We start from the raw sequence: 13452 nt of genomic DNA on the forward strand, positions 1-13452 counted from the left end.
CACTGGACCAGTTGATGGTAATTTTGCCCAAAGTTACACTACTGTTCTTTCACCTTTTTAGACTTGCTGTGATGGCGAGAGCCCAATCTTCCTTACACTCAAGCTTTACTGCCTAGCCTAAGAGTGGCCATTTCTCCCTTTTTGTCCCATGCTGCGATCTTTTCAGTCTGTGCTCACCTAAGAGAAAAAAAGAAAATAAGGCCTTCCCAGTTCCTGCGGTATTCATGTGCCAAATCCGTGCAATAYCTCTTGCCTTTTATGCTTGTTATGAGCCACACAGCGGCGGGAAAAGGCGGGGTTCCCAGGGAAACTGGAGAAGCCGAGTGAGTCCTGACGGAAGAGAAGGGGCCTCGAGGCGGAGCAGGGGCGCGGAGCCGTCGCGCGGCGCCCTGCGGCCTGTGGCGCCCTTGGTCGCCGCGYGCTCCGGCCGCAGCGTGAACCCCGGGAATCCCATAGGCCCCTCCACGATCCCACTGAACCAGCTGCTCGCGGTCCCGGCGTGCTCACCGCCGTTGTCCACAGCGCTTTGTMGTTTCCTATTCTGGTGTTTGCTCTCCGATGACAGGCAAGCCCGAGGAAGAGAACAGTTGTTTACACATATCAACATTAATGTAATAAACACATGGGGTGACAGGAACACTTGGCAGTTTTATTTTTTTATTGTTCTTACACAATTGCCTTGAGTCGCTGCTTGTATTATTTTTTTTTGCCTGAAACCAGGCACTCGGTACTGAGCTTTTGCAATATGAGGTATCCCAACCGCTCCAGTCTGACTCTGTCACGAGACAGAAACAAATGGTCTGTTGCTTTGTCACATGCATTATTTTGAAAGCTTCCATTAAGCGCGTCTAATGACAGCAAACGTTCAGAGGGGAAGCCAGGTACTAACTGATACAGCGGGGCAGAAAACAATCTAGTTTTGTAACGTGCTTTGCCTAGTCCTTTGGCTGAATGGTGCTCTGCACATCAGACCGTCGCTCCCTCGTCGCGTCTCCTCCGTAGCCATCACAGCAATCACTTCTCTCGGGTGGCTGTTTCTGGTCACTGCAGCAGAGGAACCTTTCGATGCTGTCCTGTCCATTTTGGCTTTTATTTTTTCAATGAACCGTCAATAACCTCTAGGTCCATTGGTGGATTTYTTTTTCTTTATAATTTACCATTTAAGGGCTTTCTTCCTTTTGTGTAATCTTAAAACAAAATGTGAAGGTGATGTTATGCTTGATCTGGTTTGTTTTCCTTTTCAGTTTTCAGTGATGCTTCTGTTGCCAGACACACTGCAAACAGTGTGGACAAAAGTTTCATCTGTTTGGAAGTGTTTGTGGCAACTCTGACCGGGGTCTGTGTGATTTACGTTTCATTATTTTTGTCAGGCAGTTTTTGTTTTTTGTTTTATGGAAGTATTTCACTTAATTGTTGCCACTTCCTGGAGCCAAACACTAAAGGTCACCAAATTGGAAGCAGAAGTGCCATTAAATGAACTCTGTGAATGTCAAGTCAAGTTGCGCCTGTAGCTGGCACATAAGACAACACTAGGAGTGTGGGGTTATCACCCCCACTATAACTTTTTTTAAGAAAAATAAATGACAAACCTCATTTTAAATGTATTGTGTAAAATGTTTTGGGAAAGGAGTACAGTGTGTTATGTCTAGTGGGTGAGACTTGCCTCCCCATTTCAGTTTCTGATGAAGTTTTAAAGAATTGTGTTACTGTACGTTCTGATCATGAATAGTCTGGTGGTGCTTCTTCATAGCACAAGCTTAAAGCAAGTACTGAAAACAGTCTTACAAGCTAAATGTCTGCATGATGTTACATCTGTTGTACCTACTGAAAAACTTTGTATGTAAATGTACAGAATAAAAAGATGTTGTCTCATCAACATCTCATCTTTGCTTCCCCTTTGCCTGCCGTCTCCCTCAGTGACYTGTGAAACAGCCCAACTGCAGCCAACGTCACTTCAACCTGAGCATTTCTATCCRCCTCTACAAACACAACAGATTTTAAAGCAAGCAAATGAAATCAGCATATTGATTTTTAACTAATTTTCCTTTACATTCAGTTACTGGAGAATGATTCTATTTGCTGTCTTGCATAGATTAAGAGAGAAAAAGAAGCCTCCAACAGCTGCTTTTCTTTACTGCGAACTTGAACAGAGGCCAAGGACTGGCCGCTGTTCTTCCAGGTAAGGGCCCTGTGCTCTCATGTCAAATACACAAGGCTGAAGCCACAGTGTGTTTGAGACTCCTTCAGTCCTGAGACTGACTGTAGTTAGGGCTTGTATCTTCTACATCATCTATTTTTGCCTACAGTTTTCAACTGTTGACGATGGCCACAACAAGGTAAGTTCTGATCCATGCTTTTGTAGGTGGATAGTGCAGTAGCCTACGAAGAGCTGGTCTAGCAGTGCAATTTGTCTGTTTCTACCAGAAGCTTTTTTCTGCATCAGATCTTGATTTGTAAGGAAAAACCCTTTATTTTGCCCCGATCCATCAGTTTGCGCTCCTCAACGATCCTCCAAATTACTAGCACTAATAGGTAGTATGAGACAGCACAGCGTGCATTGACCTCAACAGACCCCCACTGCTCCACTGGCTGTCCCCTTTTTTTGCATGGCTAATTTGCAGTTGCTGAGCTTATTAAAAGAAAACGGCATGCAGCATGTTCAGCAGACACTGAACTTCACCTTAAAAGGATATCTATTCACTAAAAGTATGTCTACAGCAACAGCAACAGAGTGCTCGGTGGTAGTAGTGGCAGCTCTGTTTTTTTTTTTTTTAACAAATATATTCAGTTTACATGTAAGATGGTCTTCTAGTAGCCCTACAGCATTATCAGTTGCTCCAAGAGCCTTCCACTCTTCCTGGTGTTCAAGAGATGAAGGAAAGCCTGTGTTTCGCACCAGCACTGCAACCACCAGGACCCAGAAAGTCACAGCAAGATGATGCCTGTTTGCTGTCACAGCGTTTCAATGTTTGATGTTCAGTGTTTAAAAAAAAAAAAAATTCCCCCCTCATTCTTAAAATCAAAGATAAAGCTTTTTGGGGTGTATTCACAGGTTTTCACTTGAACACTGTTTGAATACTAATACACAATAAATTAACTGTACTGTTGGAATTTGGAAAACATTTCCTGACCAATTCCTGTACCGAATGCAGGTCAGACTCTGGTTGTACAGATTCTTACAATGTTCTTAACTTGCAGTTTATTTCAACATTACAAGTCTATCCTCTACTTACAGAGCAGCAAACTTGGAGAAGAAAATCCAGGTCCAACATTGCAGTATTTAATAATAAATGCAAATTCAATCACAGCAATAGAAATCAATTTTTCAAATTATTAACTTAATGTCAGTGTAGAAACTGCACTCAGTTTTTCTGAAACAAAAGCCTCAAGTTAGTTTGCACGGATGCACAGTCAGAACTTCTCTGGAAAAGCCATCATTTCTTCTTTGATTCTGTTTTCTATGAGCAAGCTGAAATTGCTGTCTGTGTTTTGAAGGTTGTAGCTGACAAATATCTGTTTTTTGGTCTTGCTGGCTAAAACRCAAACCAGAATATTCATCGGTAGTTTTATCTTGAACAAAATTGATGATAAAGCAAGCATTTTATAAAGATAGATCATGCAGATTTTTACAGCAACCTGATCTGGAAAAAAAGGCAATGCTGTAAGAATAGAACAAGTGTTGTCATGTCAAGCAAAACTATTCAATCTATGGAAAAGGGCAATGTGAGCATTGGGGCTATCAGTTAGTTTTTGGCCTAATGCAAAACCCATTACAGTTGCTGAAAAGACTATAATTGCTTTCTGTGGATTTTGGAAATTTCTTAAATATGATACTGTTTAAGTGAAACCATAGACTATACAGTAACCTTATCACTGAAATTATTTTATGAACTGGCAAAGTCTGTGCTATGAAGGAAAAATACACAAGAAAAAAAACTATACAAGAACATAATTAGGCCACGATTAAAGTGGTTTTTTAAAGTGAATCCCTAAACATCTCCCAAAAGTGCGGATCTCTTTACTCAGTCTAAACCTGCTGACAAGGATTTCTTTGTTTCCTTTAACCTTTATTTCCATGCTATCCACAGGCTCTCCAGAAGGCTGAGCAGCTTGGTTGAAAGGCATCAAACTAGTCGAGTTCTAGGTGACTGTAATGACAAATACCTAGAGAGACATGCTATAAAGTAAGAGCTTGTCTTCCATGACAGAGCTAATTAACAGTGACAAAGATAACGTCCACTGGAGCACGAAGGCTTAATTATCATCGCAGAATAGACAACATAAAGTCTCTTATAAGTAAAAATCTAAATAGGATTTCTCTTTTAACATAATAATTTTAACATAATAATACATAAATGTTGTAGCTCTTTTTAATAAACTGTGCAAACTAAGCACAAAGGGAAAACAGACAGAGAATTTAAAATGAGTTGTGTTAAAGGACTAGACAAGTGGTGTTTTGCTCACAAGACAGTCCTGTCAGAGACTTAGCTGCCACTGACACTCCCAAGGAGCAATCAGGATGTGCTACTGAATGTTCAAAAACAGCATCTGAATTTTAAATTTTCAAATAGTTTCCAGAACTCCTACTATCTCAGGCCATCTTAAACCGAAAATTCAACTACAGAAAACCTATATATGTATGTGTGTGTATATATATATATATATATATAAAAAAAAAAGATTTTTTTTGCTTGTATATATATATATAGTTTGTATAACTTATACTTTTTTCACCAATTCCTTTGATGCATTTTCTTCATGCAAATCAACTTATTATCATTCTCTATTCTAACAGGCCACCAGTGAGGCTTAGTGAGTAGAGAGAGCCCCAGTGGGCTGCCTCTGAAACTCAAATGCTCATTTGCCTTTTTAACATTTGGCACTACAAAATATAATGCAGCTTGTTGTTATGACTGCAAAAATTAGTGTTTGGCACCAGATTTTGTGGTACAAAGAAGCATGCTTTGTAACCACTCGTGCTTCATCATCATGCCCTAAATAAATGCAATGCTAATTCCAAACTAATTAATACCATTATCCTATCTAATGAATCTACATCCTACACTGCAGAATCAAAACCTAACGTTGTAATCACATTTGTGTAAGATCTGATTTAGTCTCTTGAATGATGTTCCAGTTCTTGGGAACACTATGACTCCCTCAAAGTTGTGTGCACAGAAGTGAGCTGCCAGTGTGGGAGACTGGCTTTAATGGGTAACTCAAGCTCTTCTGTTCTCACTTCTCTTGTAGCTTCAATTGGACAAGTGAGAAGGACAGAGGAAGATGGCTCAGATACAGACCATGTCCTTTGGACTAGAACCAAAAGCCAAGCAAGGGTGCATCTCGCACAGAAAGTTCAAAACAAATAGCAGAAGATGCTTAAAGCACACAGGCAAACAAACCAAAGATACAAAGGGGCATTATTCTCTGAGGATGAAGAGTGACTGTCCTCCAGTGTCAAGCAACTCCTATCAAGTTTCAGTAACAAAAACAAGCTAGCTGACACTAATAATGAAAATGAGGTGGGGAGGTAAAAATAATTCATGCCTCTATTGAGGAAAAAAGAAAAAGGTTGATCCAGGCAGCCTCTTGATCACTGCAAGAACTGACATGTGAAATAGCAAGTTATTACAAATTCTAGCTATGGAATCAGTCATAAATCTTCTGTGGATATAAAATAGCTCTTCAGTACTGAAAAAGATAGGAGTGGGTGGAAAGAACCTGGACAACTTTGACCTCATAGCTGGACTGCAGTGCTACACAAAAGCTTACAATATGATTCTGAAGAAAACCATGATTTAGAGCAGGAAACCAAATGAAAGTGGAATAAACTGTTACAGGATTTATCCAAAGTTAACCACGTTTGACTAGTTTTATAGTTTTACTAATGCATTTCTTAAGCATAATGCCCTAATCACGATAGCAGTCAGGACATAGCGCCCATAATGAAGATGAGCACACAGATCATCAAAAATTCTGCATATATTTCAGCTGAAGCAACCCAAGTGAGACAAAATGAACAGTGCATCAAGACCASGGCATTTAAGACCCAGAAAAAAAAAATGTTTTAGAAAGCCACCAGTTGTAGTTGCCCCTGTAATTTGGTAYATGCTTATGAGCCATGTTTGTGATCTGCCATCAGAGATACGAGATATGGGAAATTGAATGCCAGAGAGCCTGGTTTCTGAGCCTGAATGCTYGGTCATGCACTAGTCATACCAGGACACTCTTAGGCGGGCCAGGACAGAAGACACGGGCTGCACAGGTCTAGCAAACACCGGCATCTGCGGGAACATCAGCCCTTCTCCAGACTCAACTTTCCACAATGCAGAGGCTTCTGGGCCCCAGATGTGCCGAGAATCGGGCTGATCTTCACGCCAAACGCACGTGATCCCACTAAGGCCATCCCACCCCGGGCACGCTAGGCCAGGCTTAACGGAGGGTGGCCCGGGCCCCGCGCTGTGCAGCACCCACCTAGACGCCGGGCCAGGGATACGCCAGCCGGGTCCGAGGGGTCCCCCAGGAGCGACGCCGACACGGGGACGCTGTCCTGCAAGCAGAGCAGCGCCACCATCATCATCATCATCATYGCCGCCACCACCACCTCCACGCACCCTTATCCCCACCATTGCCACCACCACCTCCATGTCCCCCGCCGTCCCCGCGGTCCCCGGGCACTCACGCGGGGGCTGCACATGGCCACGGCGAGGCTGGCGAGCGCGGGCGCGGCGCCCACCCACAGGAAGAGCGAGTCCCGCAGCCGCATGGCGTGGAAGTGCACGAGCTGCTCGCCCAGCTGCCCGCTGAAGTCGTGCACCACGATGCCGCCCGCCGCCTCCATGGGCGCCGCGGCCCGCACAGGCCTCAGCCGGCGCCGCCCGCCCCGGTGCCCCACGCCGCTTCCCGGGGGAGGCGCCAGCTCCCGGAGCCCGCCCCGCGGCCCGGAGCCCAGCCCAGAGCCCGCCCCGGAGCCCGCAGCCCGCCCCGGAGCCCGCCCCGCGGTACCGCCCCGCACCCGGAGCCCGCCCCGCGGTGCCGCCCCGCAGCCCGGCCCCGCAGCCGCTCCAGGCGCGGGCAGGGCCGCGCACCTCCCCGCTCTGCCCGCCCCGCTCCGCGCGCAGTCCCGCAGCGCACCCCGCTTTCCACGCGCAGCTCCCCCGTTTGCCAGGACACACAGGCAGACACGCACACACCCTCGGAGCGCACACACACACAACCCCAGCGCACAGCCCCCCGCGACACACCCCCCCCGTGGGCCGGCGCACACTGCCCGTGGTGCAGAGCCCCCGCACACACCCCTACAGCCCTGCCATGCACAGCCCTCGCGTGACACGCACACGCTGCGCGCACCCCCGCCACGCACAGCGCCTGCCCGTGTACAGCCCGCCCGAGGCACAAGCCCACAACGCACACCCGGTGCACACCCCCTCCGACACACACACACACGCACACACACACACACACACACGCACACACACACACACACACACGCACACACTGATGCCGCCTCTCCGCACACCCGCATCCGCAACGTGCGGGGGGGCGCGGAGGAGCCCCCGGTCTGACACAGGGGAAGGGGCAGCACCGCGCTGCGCGGAGCGGAGCGGCGGGAATTAAAAGCTCCTCCTCGGGCGTGAGTTCTGCGCTTCCCTGTTCCCCGGAGCCACTGGAAGCGCCGGGGGGACAGGGCTTTCCCGCAGCTGCACCCGCGGCCGGAGCAGTGCGGRGCTCGGGGCTCCTTAACGCGGGCAGCGCGGAGGTGAGCGCCGCAGCCTGCGTGATCCTTCCTCCCCGGCCAACAAGCGAGCTCGCGGACTATTTGTAACTAGCATTTCCTTTGTCTCTGGTGCCACCCGAATTTCTAGAAATCAGAAAGCAAATTTCTGAATATTTAAAGCTCATTTTCATGTAGAAGAAACTGGGGAGGAGGGAGAGAAGGATAAATGGATAATTTTTTTTTTTCCTCTACATTTTCCTCCACATTTCTTTGGATACATGACAAGAGGCAAAATCCTTGAGCTTTGCCAGTTTCTGCCTGTGCTGCTACAACAGCGCAAAACCCACAGGAGTGTCTGAGCCCTCCTCCACTCCGTGCCCTGACATCTCCGCACGGCAGTGGGCTCTGGGAGGCCTCACCAGCCACCTCCTCTGCCCTACATTTGTCACTCGGTGCTTGCACAAAGCGCTGCAGGTATCTGGTGGCTGCCTCCAGCCATACCTGCCCTGCACTTGCCAGGAGCRGTGCGGAAAGGAATAACAGTGCCCTGGATAAAACATTTCCTAGAAAGCAGGCAGGTGATGGCAGTAAGATTCCTTAGGGTAACCATGTGGGGGTGATGTGGAAGATCAACCCCAGGTTCTTTCCATGAGGGGAAGGCAACAGGCACTTGAGGGGTGCACATCATCTGAGTTGCTTCAGAAGGACCTTCACAGTGAGATAAAACAGCCCTTCTGACTGTTTTCCCTCCACCATAAGAGAGGCAAGGGTGAAAGGCAGGACCTGCATATCTGTACAGATAATTATTTTTTCACATAAGTAAATCTTTATGTGTTCAGAGCGAGTTCCTCTGCTACCTCAGGGCAGGGCTGGCTGCTTCAGTGGAGTCCTAGTGAAGGGCCTGATCCCCAAAAGGTCCAGCCTGCCAGCTTTCTTCCTCCCCTGGGWACGTGGGCCTCATTCATGATAAATGTGTATTTAAATGACCCGCRGGATTGAGGTGAGAGTCCTCCATTCCCTTCCCTGGTCTTCCCACRTCAAATACAAGCTTTTTTTTTGTGGCTTCCAAGGCTGTCTACAGGTTTGCTCCTCCCTCTGGGGGAACTGTACTTGCTGCTTGGTGTCCTTATCTATTCCTCTCCTGTTCATCAGGAGACCTCTCAGAAGCTGGGGGCAGCCGTTACCTTCCCAGCAGCTCTAAGACCTACAGACCTTGGYGGTAAGTCCTGAGGCTCATCTGCATTTGAGCACTTCATCATATTCAATATTTTTCCATGAAGTGTCACTGCCACCTGTAGAACGTGTTAAATCCTTAAGCTCAGAAGAGGGAGAAGACTCATGTAGCAAACAAAACTGGACATAAGTGCTTCTGTTTGCAATGTAGCTGTGAAGAGTGGAGCTGTGCAGAACTAGACCATCAAGCGTGGGATGAACTTCCCAATTACAGAGCTGCAAGGCCACCCGAGCTCCTGCCCAGTTAAAGAGCGAAGAGACCCAGCAGCACACAACCCCGTTGCATTTCCTTTAATGCCCTTTTCTTTATTCTGAGTCCAGGAAAACTGCATCCATTATAGTTCTTACCCATCATGTGTGACACTAGAAGTAGCCTTTGGGACATTAGATAGTGAAGTCATCACAAAGCAGATGTAGCTGCCTGAGTGAGGCCCATCCGCCAGCAAGAGGATTTGGAAGAAAGGCACCTTCTGGGTTCCTCATTGTTTGGCAAGAGTTTTGTAGCCCACGGGAGTTACTAAACCTCAGGCCTGAGTGTCCATCCTCCCCCGTCTTCWCCAGTAGTCCTGATCCAGGTGCAAATCCGCCTGTCTGGGAACAAAGCAAGATGTAGAACACGTGATGAGGAACTGGGGTGTCACTGGGAGAAGCAAGTACTTTCTGCTTCCAAAACACATTCTGTGGCTTTGTTTCTGGATGAGTGAAGTGCAAATCCGACGTGTGGGAATACAACCAAGCATAAAAGTGTACCACTGAACACTCCGTGGATGTTCCAGTTTTCTGGCTTGTTGTTCTTTGCAGTTGGGGAATAAATGAGTGTTAAATAAAGCCTTGGGAAACCTCCAGCTGCACTGAGGAGGCTTCATGGTTGTCGCACTGTGCAGCACCAGACACGCTGCAGCTCCAGGCTTTGGGGGGACCAATTTATGTTGAGGCTTAGAGAGCGGTTTTAGATAAGCTCCTTTCAGTGGCACTGGTGGATTGCAAGGTCTTTTCTCCCTCCACACCAGCAGGGGACCTGTCCAGCTGAGTGACTTTGGTTTCTTTTCCCTGGGATTGTTTGTCAGCCGGATCAAGCCTCTGATCCCGCTTACCCTGGCACTGCTCACACACTGGTGCTGGTGTAGCCAAGGGCAGCACGAGCCTAGTGCAAGCAGGTGGGATGGGGACACGTGAGAGGCCTCCTTGTGCCGCACAGACTCTGTGGCTGGGCTATTCTGGCACCCCAAGCAGGCTTTAGCAGGGGGTGTCCCARTCCTGCTTCGTAGCGCTGTGATGATGGGTCAGTCTGGGGCACTAAACTGGCCAAAATGACTCCCTTTCCTTGGCAGGATCAGCAGAGCTCCTTGGGCATTCCCGGGCAAAGGGAATGGCGGTGTGGGAAGATGGGAGAGAGAGTGAACCAGCCCCTTCAGCAGCAGCAAGCTGTGAGGCTGCTTAGCTGCCGTGGGTGACTGTTCTGGAGCACCCAACGCTGGCCGTGGAGATTTCCTCCCGGGAGGTCTCCACTTTGATAAATATCACTCAGCCTCATTCTCAGGGAAGAGACAGGAGAGGAATTTAAGCTGGAGATGCCACAAGAATTGCAGAAACCTGTGCAACAGATGAGCGAACTTGTTCAAAAATCACAGCTTGAAAGACCTTGAAAGACTTGAAAGTTCCCCAGATCCGCACCGGGCGGATCTCACAGAGCACGGCAGCACCGAGGCATGAGTGCGGGGCTGCTCTGGGCCCCGAGAGGCCCGTGTCCAACACGGCACAGAAACAGCCCAGACTGCAGATGTCCATGTGGTTCCCGGCCTGCCAGCAGACTGCTGGGACAGCGGGAGCCTCCCTGCTCTCCCATGCTTAGCTCCTCCAAGCCCGTATCTTCACTGAACCTATTGGCACTTGGCTAGAGAGACCTTGTTCCATGGAAATCCAGTTTATTTCCAGAACACTCGGGGGTGCCGGATTTTTCCTTGGGGGAAACCTGTTATTTCTATAAGGTCTGTAGGACCCAATAATTCTGTTKGAATTTCTCTACGTGATGGAGGAGGGCTGAGGTGCACAGTGTCAGGGGGCTCTCCGACATATAGCTGTTGTGACCTACCACGAAGGCATTTGGTCTAGAAATCAGAACCATGAGGTTTTGCATCCGACTGGCCCTCAGACCTTATGCGAGCCCTTTCTGCTTTATTTCACTCATCCACAACCTGGAAGGATATAAATAATCCCTGCCTATCTCCCTATGATTGACTGGAAAGGAGTGCCCAAATAGCATCCTGCCCGTATAACATGCTACCCATGAGGAGCTCTGTGAATGCAGAATAAATCTCTTCTCTTTCAGAATGAGACATTTTCTTTTCTATCCTTTATGTGAGTCACTGGAGCAGCTTGTCTTGGATCTCTCGGAGCATTTGTGACACGTGGCTTCATAGCTGCCGGACAGGAGGCCCTAAAGCTGAGTGACTCATGGCTCCCCTCAGGGACAAGGGGGGTTTACGCAGCTGACTAGAAATCGTATTTCATACACAGACAGAATATTTCACTGTGGAGAGCCCTGAACCAGCCTACGAACACTCACTCCGGGGCACAAACCCCGTCAGCTGAACTGAGACCTGCAGGAGCAGCTGGCCATTTTGTAACTGTCACCTCCTTGGGAAGGGCCTTGGAGGAATGGGCAGGAAAACTCCATGGACGGGAGCTTTTGAAAGGCTGAGAAAATCCAGTCCATGTGGAATAATGAGTGAAGGGGGGAAAAAAAATATGGAGAAATCCTTCCCTTTTGTGTTGCTGAACTGGATGCCTGGATGGCACATGACATAGAGCACACCTGACAGATCCTGCTGCTTCCCTGTCCTTGGGCCACCTCGCTGGCATTTGTGACATGCTCAGGATATACTATGTGCTTCAATCCAGGGCAGATGCGAGCATACCACAGCCCCCGCTTACACGGGCTGTTTCGTTAGCTCAGGTTGCAAAGCGTTGTGTTCTCAGCCTTCAAAATCAATATGCAGTGTACGCCGGGTAAGCAAAGGCTTGCCTGGGATTCAGGTTCTTTTGGTGGGGAACTGAATTTCTTTGCTTAAAAAGATAGTGTGTTATTGTCATGGTTACAAGGGCTAGCTGCACTTCCGGCCTTTTCCCCATCTCCCTGAGTACTCTTCCTTTACTGATGGCAGAATTTCCATGGATTTTCCATTCCTCCTTAGACTGGCGCTCGCACTGAATAGTCGCTGTCAACAAAGTCCCCTACCCTGCAGGTCTGACAGGACATGTCTGCAACAGCCTCCCCTTGTCTCAGACACGSCAGCAAGTGCCTGTGCCTCAGTCTGGTTCCCCAAACAGTCACTCTCTTTCATGATTTTTTTAAAACTGTTATAGCCTTTTAGTTTTTCTGTTTTCAAGCAGAACCAGCTGGACAGAATCAGCATTTGAATATTTTGCTTTTCCGTGGACAAGGAGCAAAGCCAACAGGCCCGGCATTGTCCCTCAGCAGCCCTCGGGTGTTTGCTCGGGGCCGGGTTATTTCAAGCCAGGCTTTGCCCTTTGCTTTTCCTTCCTGCTGCGCCGAGCACGGCGGCTTTGCACAGCGAGCGCGCGTCTCCCGCCGCAGCTCCGTATTTGTGAACTGCCGGTGAGCGCTGGGCACTGCCGGCCCCCCGAGGGTCTGCCTGGGCCCGCTGGGCTCCCCAGGCTCGGGGTGCACTTCYTGAACGATGATTTATATCAGGGGGGTATTTGGCTTCCTGGCCCAAGCGTGCCAGCTGTCCCCACATCCGCGTACCTGGTGACCATGCAGAGCCATCACTTTGGTGACGCGTCTCCAGTCTGCAGGGCTAAAGGAAGCGGGTTCCTCTCAGTCCTCCTTAGCGCTAGTGCTGGAAATGCAGACGGGTGCAAAAAAATGGGCGTGTTACCTATGGGCGTGACAAGAGAGCAGAAAAAAACGGCCGGCTCTCTAGGACGCGTTCTGCTGGGAAAACGCTGGCAGCGTCCCTTCCACAAGATTTCTCAGGATCCCGAAGACATGCCTGTGACCCAGCCCTGAACAACACTTGGAAAAAAAGAAAAAATCTTCCCTGCTCTCTCATAGAGAGCATTGAAAAATCATCTCCCTTTTTGGCTTGGCTCCTGATTGAGAAGCTGATGCCAGGCACATTGCCGAGGGCTGGCCCTCCCCGGCAGCAAAAGGGACGTGAGTGAACCAAGGCCCATAAAGCACACATTTGCTACACGTTTCTCAGGARGAAGGCACAAATTGGCCAAAAATTATCCTCCAGTCCTGCAGAGAATCATAAATGGGAAAACTAGGGCAGAGAGGAGAACAGAGGAATATATCACATTTGAGAATAGCATCTTTCTTTAATAAATGCAGGGTATGAGCCAGGCTCCACAGAAATCATTGGAAGCAAAAAAATAATAAAAAAGAAATTTTTTAAAAAAAGCACTTAAGCAACCGCTAATTTCTTTGAGGTATGAATAAGGCTTTTAATAGCAAACTACGCTCATCAGCTGTG

The 13452-nt window shown here is 48.4% G+C and overlaps 1 protein-coding gene across 1 annotated transcript; it reads right to left on the reverse strand.

The window, feature by feature from the left end:
- Nucleotides 1-1634: 1634 nt before the first annotated feature.
- On the reverse strand, nt 1635-6841 carry PSMG4 (proteasome assembly chaperone 4). The gene is made up of 3 exons (XM_026039757.1): nt 6683-6841; nt 6475-6550; nt 1635-3533 (listed from the first exon to the last, which is right to left on the reverse strand). The coding sequence occupies exons 1-3, from the start codon at nt 6839-6841 to the stop codon at nt 3412-3414; spliced, it is 357 nt and encodes a 118-aa protein (XP_025895542.1). The 3' UTR covers nt 1635-3411.
- Between the last annotated feature and the right edge of the window lie 6611 nt (nt 6842-13452).

This window comes from Nothoprocta perdicaria, unplaced genomic scaffold (genome assembly GCF_003342845.1).
Source record: "Nothoprocta perdicaria isolate Ctin4 unplaced genomic scaffold, notPer1 scaffold_24, whole genome shotgun sequence".
In the NCBI taxonomy this organism is placed as follows: Eukaryota; Metazoa; Chordata; class Aves; order Tinamiformes; family Tinamidae; genus Nothoprocta; species Nothoprocta perdicaria.

What these genes read in the sequence shown, in the direction of transcription:
- PSMG4 (XM_026039757.1), bottom strand. Translation starts at nt 6,841, where the DNA reads ATGGAGGCGGCGGGCGGCATCGTGGTGCACGACTTCAGCGGGCAGCTG. An exon ending in TGGCCATGTGCAGCCCCCGC is followed by an intron (nt 6,551 to 6,682) that starts GTGAGTGCCCGG and finishes CTCTGCTTGCAG; the next exon opens with GACAGCGTCCCCGTGTCGGC.